The sequence below is a fragment of the Doryrhamphus excisus genome, linkage group LG14 (assembly GCF_037039965.1).
Source record: "Doryrhamphus excisus strain RoL-2023G ecotype Guam linkage group LG14, RoL_Dexc_Guam_v1.1, whole genome shotgun sequence".
In the NCBI taxonomy this organism is placed as follows: domain Eukaryota; kingdom Metazoa; phylum Chordata; class Actinopteri; order Syngnathiformes; family Syngnathidae; genus Doryrhamphus; species Doryrhamphus excisus.
Window position 1 is genome coordinate 17,114,111 of NC_136370.1, and position 16,655 is coordinate 17,130,765.

The 16,655-nt window shown below is 40.1% G+C and overlaps 2 protein-coding genes across 3 annotated transcripts in view; one reads left to right on the top strand and one right to left on the bottom strand.

The window, feature by feature from the left end:
• Positions 1-5,951, bottom strand: part of zfyve28 (zinc finger, FYVE domain containing 28) — a 32,846-nt gene extending 26,895 nt beyond the window's left edge. The window contains exon 1 of one of the 2 annotated variants that reach the window (XM_078795983.1): positions 5,557-5,951. In XM_078795983.1, the coding sequence (XP_078652109.1) occupies positions 5,557-5,592 (36 nt within the window). In that variant the 5' untranslated portion in view covers positions 5,593-5,951. The remainder of the gene's footprint in view (positions 1-5,556) is intronic. The other variant, XM_058090787.2, reaches the window with a different exon arrangement.
• Positions 5,447-16,513, top strand: LOC131140401 (cilia- and flagella-associated protein 99-like). The gene is made up of 16 exons (XM_078795984.1): positions 5,447-5,987; positions 6,750-6,882; positions 6,954-7,098; positions 7,170-7,264; positions 7,357-7,463; positions 8,871-9,039; positions 10,447-10,527; positions 10,594-10,662; positions 10,727-10,810; positions 10,897-10,982; positions 11,974-12,178; positions 14,040-14,184; positions 14,261-14,412; positions 15,533-15,738; positions 15,803-16,001; positions 16,101-16,513. Exons 2-16 carry the CDS (start codon positions 6,769-6,771, stop codon positions 16,194-16,196), a joined length of 1,953 nt encoding a protein of 650 aa, XP_078652110.1. The 5' UTR covers positions 5,447-5,987; positions 6,750-6,768; the 3' UTR covers positions 16,197-16,513.
• Positions 16,514-16,655: the final 142 nt, after the last annotated feature.

The following is a 16,655-nucleotide window of genomic DNA, read 5'->3' on the forward strand; positions in this document are numbered from 1 at the left end:
CACTCCGGTTTCCTCCCACATTCCAAAAACATGCTAGGTTAATTGGCGACTCCAAATTGTCCATAGGTATGAATGTGAGTGTGAATGGTTGTTTGTCTATATTGTAGAATTACAACAGTGGAAGCTGTTGTAATTCTACATTTGATCAAATTTACTTAAGATTTAGGTACTTAAGCACCAAAAATCACCAGTGGAAGTTTTTCATGTTCAAAAGTTAATATAGCAGAAATAAAAGTGTATTGAATGATAAAATACTGCATGTCATGCTTCCATTACATGTCTAAAGGTAATCTCGGATAGTAACTTCTGGTGTGAACGCCACTTGCGCCTCCTTCTGCAGTCCCAGAAGAAGTGATGAAAGCCTAAAAAGGGTAAATATTTCAACATTCGAGCACATATATTTCAGAAATATGCCTTTCAATGCTATTTTTCCCACTGCAAAAATAATAGTTTTGGTGTCATGAGCCCCTTAATGTTACATTGTTATTACATTGTCCAAGTGCAGGGTACATAAGTGTATACGTATATAAGAAGTCTACAATAGCAGTAAGCTCATCAGCCTGAAAGCTACAAACACACAAAACGGAATGTTCCCAGTAGTGATTACTTAACGATTATTTCAAGTGTCTAAATTCCAGCAATCAGGTGTGACATACATCTAACACACTATTATTATGGGACTGCTTTTTTCGTTGAAAAAAATATATAATATGGGACCTTTAAAGAAAAACAAGATCCCCTTTGTAAGATGCGGACAATAAAGATTAACTATGAGCACAGTAACAGCTTTAAAGGATTAAAAGGAATGTGGAGAAACTTGTATTTCCCGGCTTTAGGTCAAGTTAACTATTGCATGTCTCTGCACTTTAACGAGACCAGTTCAAGGATAATAGGGATTGCATGGGGCAAAAGGAAAAAACAAGTGGAAAACCTTGAAAAACACAAATAACTCTTCTCCAATCAAGGAAACATGTTTCTATAAATGGCTTTATATGTGTTGATGCTAATAGAAAACAATATTTGGTTGTCACAGCATATTTTATGTATGTTTTATGTTGCCCGATCTTGATTATTATCACAATTTTTATGTTGTTTTTAACCTGTCGGATCTAGAAAAGTTTCTTTGCGGGTTATTGTGAGAACTTCTCGTCAATCGTTGACTCCGATTGGCTGTTATCACTGACATATTTGATGGAGCACACCGATATCGCATTTTTATGCTGATATCAGGCCAATAATCATCTGTACCGATAGTTATCGGACATCCCTAGAAAGGTTATCCCAAGCGGGATTTTTTTTCTTTATGTTTGTTATGTTATGTCTTTTTGTTTAGACTATCAGAATGTTGTATGTCGCAGGGATCTTGAGGAATTTAATTTCAAAGTTGTTGGGTTTCATCAACTTAGTGTAGAGCTGTGATATCATATGAGGAGTGAGTCGATTTAAAAATGGTGTATCACAGTGACACAACATACGTACATACACCATGAGTTACAGAAAGCCTAAAAAAGGTAAATACAGTAAACCTCAGATATATCGGATTCAATTGTTCCTACTGGTTTTGTCCGATATAAGCGAAATCCGTTATATGCGTATACCGGAAAATGTCAGTTTTACGCATATATCGGATTTATATCCGGTATATGCGTAAATCGGATTTTATCCGTTATAAAAAGGCACTTCCTTGACTATGTTTCCAATGTACCTGGACTGGGCAATGAAAAGAGACGTAAGGTAATGAGAATTTAACTTTATTGGACTCTGAGCATAACAAATTGTTAATTAAGCTAGGCCCTGTTACGCCCGTCAGGCCTACGTTATTTCCAATAGTGAGGTTAAGATCTCATTCACTGCTGTGCTAGTATTAGCTGCAAATGACGTCGTATAGCGGCCTGTCACGATTCGGCGATTCGGAGCACCACGATGCGGCCATCCGATATATGCGAGGGAAATTTTATGGAAATGCATTGGAACGGGACTGGAGATTTTGTCCGAAATAAGCGAAATCTGTTATAAAAAATCCAATATATGCAATGAATTTTTATTGGAAATGCATTACAGAAAAATCGGTTCTTTTTTATCTGTCCGTTGTGAACGAATTTCCGATATATCTGAGTCCGATATATCCGAGGTTTACTGTATTTCAACATTCGATCTTGATTATTATCACAATTTTTATGTTGTTTTTAACCTGTCGTATCTACAATGTTTTCATTGCGGGTTATTGTGTGTAGCTTCTCTTCAATCGTTGACTCCGATTGGCTGTTATCACTGACATATTTGATGGGAGCACACATGCTACCATCTGAAATTTATAGCCATCACATCATCACCCAGCCATCATAAATGCCACAATACTGTACCGTAAATAGGTTCCGCACTTTACACTTGCTCTCCATTTTTTTTTTTTTTTTTTTAAATTTCAGGACAATTAAGTAACCTGAACCTCTCCTTCCCCATGCATGCTCCCGTCGTGTTATACTGGCCCATATAATTACTTTGTCCTTTGCTTTCCCTCACATTGAAGTAGAACAGGTTGCTTAAAAAGCCACAGATAATCACGTTAATTCCAACCATGGTGGTGACTTGACAGAAACGGGTGTTGCTGTAATAGTTCACTACTTCTGAGGCAATTCCATTCAGGACTGTGACAATACTCTCTCTGTGTGCACCACCACTTTATGTCCAACCCCAACAATGGGCCACAAAAACAAGGCAGTGTCAACAGTAAGGTAGAAATACTAAAAAAAAAAAAAATAACAAGTGAGCGTATACGGTCAAGTATGATAGGAGCTAATTGCTTTTCTATCCTTGCAGAAAATCAGGTAACTATCAGTGGCTGCCGGGTCAAAGGGGAGCTCTTCTACTTGCACAAAGTACTTAACTTCATTACAGATAAAAACAACTGTTAATATTGTAATGGTGGCACTTTTTTGGAATAAATACTGTATGGCTAGCACAAAATCCAGGAGAACGATCGGTCAGCTTTAAGACAAATTCTCACAAGGCCTGTTCAACTGGCACCAAAGCAACTCTGCTAATGTATCGTGCTTTTTCTTTGACTTTTTGATGATTTTTTTCACCCTGTTAACATGAACTAGCTTTAATTTAATTGCCTCTGAAACACGAGGCGGCGACTTTGGTCAATTGAGTTTAGCTGTGTGGGTATTGAGTAGAATCCGGCAGGTTAAATAGATAGCATATTGTAGCTTTCTTATGTAGTGTCAGTAACGTTTTAGTGTTTCAATAACATCTGCATTGGTCCTCTGAGGCTTAGAAAAAAAATCATTCTGATTGCTTGGACTTGATTATTTTTCATTGAACACGTGTTGTATCATCGGTTACATAATAGGACAGAATCCAATATCAGTATCAACCGATTTTTATGCTTATATCAGGCCAATAATCATCAGTACCGATAATTATCGGACATCCCTAGAAAGGTTATCCCAAGCAGGATTTTCTTTATGTTTAGACTCGGAATGAGTATGATCGGAATGTTGTATGTCGCAGGGATCTTGAGGAATTTAATTTCAAAGTTGGTGGGTTTCATCAACTTAGTGTAGAGCTGTGACATCATATGAGGAGTGAGTCGATTTAAACATGGTGTATCACAGTGACACAACATACATACACCATGAGTTCCGGAACAGTTTAACGGATTTTCTTGCCGACTATGAAAAAGAAATGTCTCTAGCTGACAAAGAATAGAAAGTGGCCCATTTGGGGGGGGCAGGGAATCTTGTGTAGACATATCAATTTCAACCGGAGATAGTTGAGAGTGCCATGAACGAGGGTGAGGTTCACACACTGAAAGAAGAGGAAGGGAGAAGTGAAGTCTGCAAAGCACAAAGTGGTAGGTATTATATTTATTACGTTTTTTTTTATTATTGTGACAAAAAAAATCATATTTATGAAGTAACTGAATGGAAATATACTAAAGTTATGTAAACTACTTATTCAGCGATACAATTTGTACACCCATTCTCCAGGAGTGGGTACATTAGAATAATGTACAGTACAAGTGTTGCACAAGATTTTTTTTCAATAGGACAGTTACTCACAGTGGTCACTATAAATAGCACGAGTACAGAATTACTGTCAAGCATAGACCACACAGATCATTCTTAATCGACCTCTGGCAAGCAAACACGCTGCGTTTCCTCTGGGACAAACTAAACGTATAGCGATGATAAAGCACATATACATTGAGCAACTTGTTTGTTGCATTAAATGCATTTCCTACACCTAAATGTTGTGTAAAATAAGGTTCCTTGTCCAAAGTGCTGCAATTGCCATATTTTAGGCAGTTCATTTAAAAAGGCACCCAAGGCTTCAATACCCGCTCTGCTTGCATGATTTTAAGAATTACAACATATCCAATACACCCTGACTGCAAGCAGCAAAGGCTGGACCTTGGAGATGCTGATTTAGCAGGACACCAGCCTTCCATACCTTTACCAATTATCGGTGTGGTCAGACTTAAGGGATCATAACATGCCGAATTCACATCCAGCAAAGGTAAAAAAAATGACATACTCAATCATAAGGAAGTGGACATTGATCAGAAGTAATCAGGGAAGTAATCAGGGAAAAATGACTATCATACACATTTCTATTCATAATGTGGATGTTTTTCCCCAAACAAACATAGGTTTAAGAACATAAAAGTCTAAAAAATACAAAACTGACTTTCCTTTATTTAACACAATTTCTACTAACACTGGTGAGTTGAATTTATACTGTAAGACTTTGATTATCATTGATAAACTACACTACCTGATAATGACTATTGATGTTATTTATAAAGGTTTTAAATACACATTTTGACAATTTCTATTCATAATGTGGATGTTTTTCCCCAAACAAACATAGGTTTAAGAACATAAAAGTAGAAAAAAATACAATATTTAACACAATTTCTACTAACACTGGTGAGTTGAATTTATACTGTAAAACTGCACTACCTGATAATGACTATTGATGTTATTTATAAAGGTTTTAAATACACATTTTGACAATTTCTATTCCTAATGTGGATGTTTTTCCCCAAACAAACATAGGTTTAAGAACATAAAAGTCTAAAAAAAAATACACAACTGACTTTCCTTTATTTAACACAATTTATACTAACACTGGTGAGTTGAATTTATACTGTAAGACTTTATCACTGATAAACTGCTCTACCCGATAATGACTATTAATGTTATTTATAAAGGTTTTAAATGGTTTTAAGTGTCTGCAATCACAACCTCTGTAGACAATAAATCAAGTGAAAGAGGTATATAATACAGCGATATAGAGAGAGCATTGTCATGTTTTTTTTCTTTGTGTACCTCTTAACAAAAGGGGTGAATAACAACAAGGGGAGGGGGGCACTGCCTGCATGTCAACATCAGGATCACACCGGCTAATGTTAGCAGATGTGTGACACTCGCGGGGAAGGGGGGCTGGCTAGCCAGCCACACTGCTGCTAGCTCCCACCCCGGAGTACCAAATTAATTAAAATAAACTAAACGGCGGAATGACACGGCGAGTGAATCCAAGATAACTTACCTTGGGCTTGTAGAGCCACTTTCGAAAGCGGTTCATCGTTACCTCGCCACCTTCCCTTGTCACCGAGCCCTTCGTCTTCTTCTCCGGCGGTCCCTGTGTGTCTTGACAGCCTCGTTCGGCTGCTAAGCTAGCTAGCGACGGTGGCTAAGGTAAAACAAAATATACAATACACTAACACACTGGAGGGTAACCTGTACTAAATTTAACAAAACGACTCCGAATACTGAATATGGGGGATATTTTGAGTTATTTCCACATCTCCGGGTTTTGCTGCCTGTCTCCCACACCCCCGTCCGGCCACTTCCGAAGTCCAGAGCGTTCAGACGGAGAAGACCGACGACTGCGCTGCTCTGTTGCCGGTCCAATATTACCGGATGACAGTCACGTTGACAACATTCACCTCCCACTTTCTCAGGAAGTGATGCATTCAGGTACAGCTCTCAAAACATCGGAAATCACTAAATAAACACATTATTTGTACTTTATGCACCGCGTCGTTACTTTAAAAAAAAATCTATTTTTTTTAGAACAAAGACACAATTATTTTGTTTATATGTTCAATGAAAAGCAGATTACTTTAATCTGATTTCTACATAGTGAGACCATACACCCAAAACATATTTGCATGTGCTTTCGGTAATCAGCTTTGTTCTACAAAGCCCTAAACGTGATGTGAATTGACCTAACGTTACAATTAAAAATAACAGCATATTATCTGACCTTAATAAATAATAATAAATTAATCCAGGTTCAGATGATCATTTATCTTATCCGAAGTTTAATACAAACATTATTTTCCAACGGAACGCGAAGGCAGCACATTGGTTTCACCCTACGTCACACCACACTACGTCATTTTGTTATGGCAGCTAAACAAAGGATCAGGATCTTGACACTTTGATAATCCAAAACAAATGTAACACACTTCTGAAATGATCACAATATGAAAATAAAAATTCACATTGTTTTTTTTTCATTTGTACAAAATCTCCCTTTATGCAATTTTTAGAGTTCTATTTCTGTTGACATCGATGTTGCTACGCGACGCTTGACCATAGCAACGAGAGGAAAACAAGCAAAACAAATCGAATCCAGTTTAGTGTTTTACAAAAAGACGCGGGTGTATATTTTTATTATTGATTTAAAGTTTCAGTGTTTCGAAGTGCTAACTTTTTCCAGAACGCTCATTCTAGCTTAAGTGTGGCTGTAAAAATGGCAAAAAACTACGGATCGCTTATCAAGGAGGCCATTGTGCTGCTCGAAAAGTACACCGCTAGCAAACACAATTCAGACGAGTTTACTGAAGATGCAACGAAAGATCTGCAGGTATGACATAAACAACATTAATACGGCTGTTATTATGAATTATAATAATAATAAAAGTGAACATTTTATAGGATATGGACGTTCTGGATAAGGAGTTCCTGATTGATGTTGTCTCAGGTTGTCTTGAGCATAAAAGTTTATTGGACATTGTCATCAATCCCTTCTATAACCTCGATGCTAAAATCAGACGTAAAGAACATCACTGGCAGTTGTCAGGTAATTTCATTCAATTAGTTTCATTTTTAATATAAACTCACAGTTCATGTTGATGTTTATGTTGTTCTCAGTGATCTGTTACCTCACAATATTCCACCTTGATGACCTTGGACTCCAGACCTTCAGCAACATTGTCTGCTCTTTGGATATTAAGAAAATGCACAGTGTGAGAATATTGTTACACTTTGAAAGACAATCCAACCAAAGCATATATGATATATCCTATATGATATTCTTATGTCTTTATTTTCATTGCAGTTCATAAGTTTCCTCTTTACAAACCTCGCCACTTGGATACAAGATGAGTGGAGTTGCATCTATGATGCTGAATATGTGATGGAGCGCTGGATTGGTCCTCTTCTTAGGTGACAGATGGAGTAAAAAGCTTTTAAGCAACAGTTAGCTGCACCTGTAAACCCGAATGTTCAAAGTACTAAATTAAATTATGCATATTCAAAGTTCGGGCGGCACGGTGGTCTAGTGGTTAGTGCGCAGACCTCACAGCTTGGGCATCTCTGTGTGGAGTTTGCATGTTCTCCCCGTGCATGCGTGGGTTTTCTCCGGGTACTCCGGTTTCCTCCCACATTCCAAAAACATGCTAGGTTAATTAGCGACTCCAAATTGTCCATATAGGTATGAATGTGAGTGTGAATGGTTGTTTGTCTATATGTGCCCTGTGATTGGCTGGCAACCAGTCCAGAGTGTACCCCGCCTCTCGCCCAAAGACAGCTGGGATAGGCTCCAGCACCTCCGCAACCCTCGTGAGGAAAAAGCGGTAGAAAATGAATGAATGAATGAATGAATATTCAAAGTTCTTTAAAAAGTTCTAATAACTTAATTATGTCAAGTTTATTTAACATGTTGTTTCATTTTGAGTACTTTTAACTCATGTTTTGATTAAATTGAACTAAGACTAACTTAAAAACAGTTTACATACAACTTAAGACACTGCAAATCGGAATGCTAAAAAAAATTAATTGGTATAAGTACATATATTCATTCATTCATTTTCAACCGCTTTTCCTCACAAGGGTCGCACGGGGTGCTGGAGCCTATCCCAGCTGTCTTCGGGCGAGAGGCGGGGTACACCCTGGACTGATTGGCCAGCCAATCACAGGGCACATATATAGACAAACAACCATTCACACTCACATTCATTTGGAGTCGGTAATTAACCTAGCATGTTTTTGGAATGTGGGAGGAAGTCTCCGGAGAAAGCCCACGCATGCCGAGTGTGGAATTGAACCCGGGTCTCCTAGCTGTGAGGTCTGCATGCTAACCACTCCTCTAGAAAATTCATTCATTCATTTTCTACCGCTTATCCTCACGAAGGTCGCCGGGGGTGCTGGAGCCTATCCCAGCTGTCTTGGGGCGAGAGGCGGGGTACACCCTGGACTGGTGGCCAGCCAATCACAGGGCACATATAGACAAACAACCATTCACACTCACATTCATACCTATGGACAATTTGGAGTCGCTAATTAACCTAGCATGTTTTTGGAATGTGGGAGGAAACCGGAGTAATCGAACCCTGGTCTCCTATCTGTGAGGTCTGCATGCTAACCACTTGACCGCCGTGCCGCTGGTATAAGCATAGTTCATTTAAAATATTCTTAAAAGTTCTATTTATAAATGTTGGTTGCCAGTCGCATTATCCGTCTTTTCAGTTTAGTTAACTTGTAATCACTTTTTTTGAGTTCTGCTAACTTATTAGTGTTTACAGTGTGTTTCAAAAGTTACACAATCCACGTTCATTCCTTTTTCTACTCCAGGAGGCGCTCTGAAATTGAGACACTCATGGAGCGGCTCGTCGCCAAAGAGACGCAGTTGCAGAGCATGCCAGCCAAAACTACCGAGCCGGTGGGATTCTCTTTTTTAAAACGTAAACCACATTCTCCACCTCAGCCTCGACGCAGCCCTCTGCTGGAAAAACACAGACCAGTAAGAAGAATACACATTTTACACACTAATGTACCAGTGTGGGATACATTCCCACTCAATGACTGTAAGCGTGGATGTGAGAATGATTGGTTCTCTATAGAGCAGGGGTCTCAAACTCAATTTACCTGGTGGCCACCGGAGCTAGGTTCTAGGCAAGGCTGGGCCGCATCAGGTTTTCCAAGAAAAAAACAAACGCATTTATTAAAAACAGAAAAATATACAAACTTTTTCAGTGCTTTGGTTCCGATTTTCTACAATAAAAGCTCTGATAAAACATTCCACTGTTCTCAAATATCTTAATTTTTATTTTTCTACACAAAATAAGATGAAAAATAAATAATCAAATCAAGAATAAAGAAAATCAATCGATCAGTAATAAATAAATATAATAATAATAATAAAACGTCAAAAAATAAAAACTTAAGAAACCACATATAGTTGGTGGGTAGACAAATTATTTTTTGCAGATTAAAATGAACAAAGCATTATTAGAGCCCTGTAGACATGACAAAACACGACTATAGTCACATTTATACTCTTTTTATTTACAACATATTGCGCAACTGCAGGGTCTTGAGACACATGCTAACTCGCAAACTAGAGAGCTAGCGACCTAAACGGTAGCCTTCAAGTTATTTTCTTTAAACTTAAATAGCCAAAAAACTTACCACTTCCACACGGATAGGGAGGATAACTATTAACAGTTATTTAACCTTTAACATGAACATTAATCAAACGTAATAATTTTTTTCTGGGTACATGATACCATACAGCATCCAGATCAAACTTGCGCGGGCCGCACTAACATTAAACTTTCATATCAATGCGGGGGCCTCAAACTAGTGTCCTGGGGGCCACATTTGGCCCGAGAGCTGCGTGTTTGAGACCCCTGCATTAGATCGACTACAAAATGAACAAAGCATTATTAGAGCCCTGTAGACATGACAAAACACGACTATAGTCACATTTATACTCTTTTTATTTACAACATATTGCGCAACTGCAGGGTCTTGAGACACATGCTAACTCGCAAACTAGAGAGCTAGCGACCTAAACGGTAGCCTTCAAGTTATTTCCTTTAAACTTAAATAGCCAAAAACTTACCACTTCCACACGGATAGGGAGGATAACTATTAACAGTTATTTAACCTTTAACATGAACATTAATCAAACGTAATAATTTTTTCTGGGTACATGATACCATACAGCATCCATATCAAACTTGCGCGGGCCGCATTAACATTAAACTTTCATATCAAGACGGGGGCCTTAAACTAGTGTCCTGCGGGCCACATTTGGCCCGCGGGCCACGTGTTTGAGACCCCTGCTGTACAGGACAAGTGGTACAAAATACATACTTGCATGTATTTTGCTTTAAGATGTATTCCACTACTCTTACTTTTGCAGGTACCAAACAGCACATACAATATTGGAAAAGAGGTTCACATGATAGACGAGCTCAAACAAAAGAATCATCAAATGACTGAGGTAGCAAAAATGCAAAGTCACCTGACCTGGCATTTTTATTCACATCCTGTCTGTTCTTCACTGAAGGCTCTGCTTCATGAGGCAACTACGACGCCATTCAGATGTGCCAATCCCAGAAAATCTGACCACACCAAGGTATCAACTATCTTCTTCTCTGCATGTGATTTAAAGTAAATTGATCATTTAATGTATCACGCAGAGAGTCATGGCCCAAATTAAGGAAGAGATGGACTCGAAGCTCAAGTTCAGTGCCGTACACAAATGTGAACGTTCGCCTGTTAAGGTGAGAATTGAGGATTCCAGCCCGGCGGCATTAAAAGACTTGAATTCAGTTGAATGAAATATCAACTTGCAACTCACTTCTCTTAGAAAATGTGGCCAGTGAAACTCAACAGTGCCACTATCCTACGCCAGGGGGCACTACATAACCGCAAGGTGGAGGAGGAGGTGCAGAGGTATAGCTGCTTTTTTTCATTCATTCATTCATTTTCTACCGCTTTTCCTCACGAGGGTCGCGGGGGGGGGGGGGGGGGCTGGCATGTTGGGGGCTGGCAATTAACCTAGCATGTTTTTGGAATGTGGGAGGAAACCGGAGTACCCGGAAAAAAAACCCACGCATGCACGGGGAGAACATGCAAACTCCACACAGAGATGGCCGAGGGTGGGGAAAAATAAAATAAGATTAAATAAATTAAAAACGTTTTTAATTTAAAAAAATACAATTAAATAAAACTAAATTATATTATGAAAGCAGGAAGTGAACAAATGTAACAGTTACTGTTTGTAAAAGTACCAGATGGAGGGGTAGGATTTAATAAGCTTTGCTTCTTCCTACTCCTTTTGGACATGTGGAACTGTGAACTGATTATGTGATGCATTCAATTGTAATCTGATGCATGTTCAAATGAAATAAACCCATAAAAATAAATTAAATAAAAAAAAATGTAATTAAAAAAATACAGTTAAATAAAATGAAATTATATTAGGAAAGCAGGAAGTGAACAAATGTAACAGTTACTGTTTGTAAAAGTACCAGATGGAGGGGTAGGATTTAATAAGCTTTGCTTCTTCCTACTCCTTTTGGACATGTGGAACTGTGAACTGATTATGGGATGCACTCAATTGTAATCTGATGCATGTTCAAATTAAATAAAACCATTAAAAAAATTATTAGAAACTTTTTTTTAATTAAAAAAATACAATTAGATATAACTAAATTATATTAGGAAAGCAGGAAGTGAACAAATGTAACAGTTACTGATTATAAAAGTACCAGATGGAGGGGTAGGATTTAATAAGCTTTGCTTCTTCCTACTCCTTTTGGACATGTGGAACTGTGAACTGATTATGTGATGCATTCAATTGTAATCTGATGCATGTTCAAATGAAATAAAACCATTACTATATGGGCTTATCGCTTAGCTCCGTTTGTTTGTGTTGACACAGAATAGCCACTCTGGCTGGGGGAGCGTATGAGCTTTCTCCTTTTCTTCAATGGCAAAAAGAAATGCAAGAAAAAGAACGTCGGGAGAAGTTGGCAAGGATTCAGCAGAAACATGCGGAAGTTCTGATGAGTCGTTTTGAGACGGCACTCAGTCGCGCACAAACAATGGAACATAAAAAGAAGACGGCTCTGCTCAAAAAAGAAGAGGTGGGTGCATGAAACTACTCACACACTTGTACAGTGTAGTGGTATATATTTACTATCCTCTGAAAATAAGCTGCGCATGTTCCACCTACCTTCTGCTGGAGGATGTCCCACAGGTGCTCAATCGGGTCCAGGTCTGGAGACACACTTGGCCACTCCGTCACCGTCAAGCTTCCTCAACAAGGCCCTTCTGTCACATCCTAAGGAAGGGGATCATGCTGTTTTAGAATGTCACAGTATACATTGGAATTCCTGTTTCCCTCAATGAACCGTAGCTCCCCAGAGCACTCATGCTACCCCAAACTATGGCGCTGCCACTGCCATGCTTGAGTGCTCTTTATCTTTATCTTCAAGGGGTCTAACATGTAATGTCCCTGATGTACTCGTTCCTGATCCTATCCATCATGGTCACTCCCAATGAGAACCTCACAATGCTTTTACCAATATATTCACTCTCACCCCTGGACATGTCCGAACCATCTCAGTCTGCCCTCTCTGACTTTATCTTCAAGGGGTCTATCGTGTAATGTCCCTCTGATGTACTCGTTCCTGATCATATCCATCATGGTCACTCCCAATGAGAACCTCACAATCCTCATCTCTGCTACCTCCAGTTCTGCTTTTACCAATATATTCACTATCTCACCTCTGGACATGTTCGAACCACCTCAGTCTGCCCTCTCTGACTTTATCTTCAAGGGGTCTATCGTGTAATGTCCCTCTGATGTACTTGTTCTTGATCCTATCCATCCTGGTCACTCCCAATGAGAACCTCACAATCCTCATCTCTGCTACCTCCAGTTCTGATTCCTGTCTTTTCCTCAGTGGCGCTGTCTCTAGACCAAACAACATGGCTGGTTTCACCATAGTTTTGTATACCTTTCCTTTCATTTTAGCTGAAACTCTTCTATGTCACAGTATACATTGGAATTCCTGTTTCCCTCAATGAACCGTAGCTCCCCAGAGCACTCATGCTACCCCAAGCTATGGCGCTGCCACTGCCATGCTTGAGTGCTCTTCATCTTTATCTTCAAGGGGTCTAACATGTAATGTCCCTGATGTACTCCTTCCTGATCATATCCATCCTGGTCGCTCCCAATGAGAACCTCACAATCCTCATCTCTGCTACCTCCAGTTCTGCTTCTACCAGTATATTCACTATCTCACCTCTGGAGATGTCCGAACCATCTCAGTCTGGCCTCTCAGACCCCTTTATCGTGTAATGTCCCTCTGATGTACTCGTTCCTGATCCTATCCACCCTGGTCACTCCCAATGAGAACCTCACAATCCTCATCTCTGCTACCTCCAGTTCTGCTTCTACCAATATATTCACTATCTCACCTCTGGACATGTCCGAACTATCTCAGTCTGGCCTCTCTTTATCTTTATCTTCAAGGGGTCTAATATGTAATGGCCCTCTAATGTACTCGTTCCTGATCCTATCCATCCTGGTCACTCCCAATGAGAACCTCACAATCCTCATCTCTGCAAAAGGTTTGCCAGAGACCTACTTGGTGTCACGCTGTCTGCTCGAAGCGTGTGCCTGAATACAGTGCACCTTGCTGGTCCACACAAAGTGGCTCCTCCCACTCTATTCTCCAGGTCTGGATGAGCACTACAAAACAGAAGCATGTCTTGAAGGCACCTCAACTTTAATTTTTTTTTCAAGGTTTTTAGTCAGAAGCGTCAGAGAAGACTGCATCATGTTTCATATGTATAGTACCCTCCCTTAGAAGATAAACTTTAATAACAGTTGCTGAAATATGAGCCATGCATTCACTTTTCTGAGATGCTGAAAGTTCCTTTAATAGCTCCTAACAATTAGGTGTTAAAATAGTATTTCCCATGGTGTCTTTATTGCAGGAATCTCAGCTGACTCTGAAACGTGCCCAGAAAAAGTTGCAAGACATGAAAGAAAAGCGAGACATAGTGCAACAAATGTCAGAAAACTGCAAAAAGAACCCCAAAGATGCCAAAGAGAAGGTGAAGAAGTTCAAACAGAGTGTCGGTAAGCACATTTGACTTCACATTTCGCTGCATTGGCTTTCCTATTCAAGATTATATATTTTACTCCTTTACCGCAGTAAAAGAAGTCTCAGGGCACAATCAGGAGCTTCTTCTTCAAGCGCAAGAGCAAGCCCAGGCAGAGCTCAATCGAAAGTTCCAAACCATCAGCGAACTCCACGCCATTGAATGCGCTCCGCTTATTAGATTCAAATATTTTGACGACACAGAGGTGAGTGACAGGTCATTCATTCATTCATTTTGTACTGCTTTTCCTCACGAGGGTCGCGGGGGGTGCTGGAGCCTATCTCAGCTGTCTTCAGGGAGAGGGGGGGTACACCCTGGACTGGTGGCCAGCCAATCACAGGGCACATATAGACAAACAACCATTCACACTCACATTCATACCTATGGACAATTTGGAGTCGCTAATTAACCTAGCATGTTTTTGGAATGTGGGAGGAAACCGGAGTACCCAGAGAAAACCCACGCATGCACAGGGAGAACATGCAAACTCCACACAGAGATAGCCACACATGGCCGAGGGTGGAATTGAACTCGAGTCTCCTCGCTGTGAGGTCTGCGTGCTAACCACTCCTCTAGAAAATTAATTCATTCATTCATTTTCTACCACTTATCCTCACGAAGGTCACGGGGGTGCTGGAGCCTATCCCAGCTGTCTTGGGGTCGAGAGGCGGGGTACACCCTGGACTGGTGGCCAGCCAATCACAGGGCACATATAGACAAACAACCATTCACACTCACATTCATACCTATGGACAATTTGGAGTCGCTAATTAACCTAGCATGTTTTTGGAATGTGGGAGGAAACCGGAGTACCCAGAGAAAACCCACGCATGCACAGGGAGAACATGCAAACTCCACACAGAGATAGCCACACATGGCCGAGGGTGGAATTGAACTTGGGTCTCCTCGCTGTGAGGTCTGCGTGCTAACCACTCTTCTAGAAAATTAATTCATTCATTCATTTTCTACCACTTATCCTCACGAAGGTCACGGGGGTGCTGGAGCCTATCCCAGCTGTCTTGGGGTCGAGAGGCGGGGTACACCCTGGACTGGTGGCCAGCCAATCACAGGGCACATATAGACAAACAACCATTCACACTCACATTCATACCTATGGACAATTTGGAGTCGCTAATTAACCGAGGAATGTGGGAGGAAAACCGGAGTACTCGGAGAAAACCCATGCATGCAGGTGGAATTGAACCCTGGTCTCCTAGCTGTGTGAGGTCTGCGCGCTAACCACTAGTCCACCGTGTCGCCCCGTGACAGGTCATATTAGATGTAATGTGAATTAGCAATGTATCGTGATTTACGTCTCGTTTCAGATCGCAGGCCACAACCTGCTAGGAGAGATGTCCCACGCCGAGCTGAAGGAACGTTTGTTCTACATGAAAGAAGCCGAGATGAGCGAGCAGCAGAAAAAACGAGAGTGTATCCTGGAGGAGATGGAGAAAAAGAAGCAACTTTTGTTGGACAACGTTGACACCATCAACCTCCACAATAGAGCCTTAGCAATAGCTGCTACTATCAGGTTAGGAATGTGAGGAGCTAATAACTCGAGTTTCTGAGTAAACATTCATTTTGTTACGTTGCAGGAAAGAGGAGGAGAAAGAAGCCAAGATAAGATTGCAGCAGTCTCGAGAGGAGATGTTCGCGGTTTTGCGAAAGAAAGGTGAAGAGACAAAGCAACAATGTCAAAAACTAAAAGAAAGTGAACACAACAAGGCCATACCCTCAAAGCAGGCATCATCATCACCATCACACCCTGGTAGAACCAAAGAGGCCAACCGAAAAGTATGAAACAGCTTGTTTTGTTTTCTTATAATTAAGATAATCATGCTAACAGTATGCAATATCTTTTCTTTGTCTCTGTCTTCATGGGATGGATTCAAGAAGATAACCTGGGAGGACTTGGAGCAGCGCTTAGAGCAGTATGTCGAGAGGAAAGATCCTACTCTTGTTCCTCGGAGGGGAACATTTAAAAAGTAAATTGTGGCCTCCGGGTGCTTGACGTCTGCACACTGGAGAAGCATCAGCATCAAAACACAATAAAACTACAAAATTACAATAAAAATTGTTTCAAAACTGCATCACAGCATAATATAACAATGCAAATATGCTATTCCAGGGGCCCTCAAACGCCTCATAAAAAGGGATTATATTTTTCTTCAATTCATAGTACATATTAGTGTTTTAGTCTTAATTCATGTGCTTAAAATTACAATACAAATAGTTTCAAGACTGCATCACAGCATAATATAGCAATCCAAATATCCTATTCCAGGGGCCCTCAAACGCCTCATAAAAACGGATAATATTTTTCTTCCAACTGATAGTACATATTAGTGTTTTAGTCTTAATTCATGTGCTTAAAATTACAATACAAATAGTTTTGAGACTGCATCACAGCATAATATAGCAATCCAAATATCCTATTCCAGGGGCCCT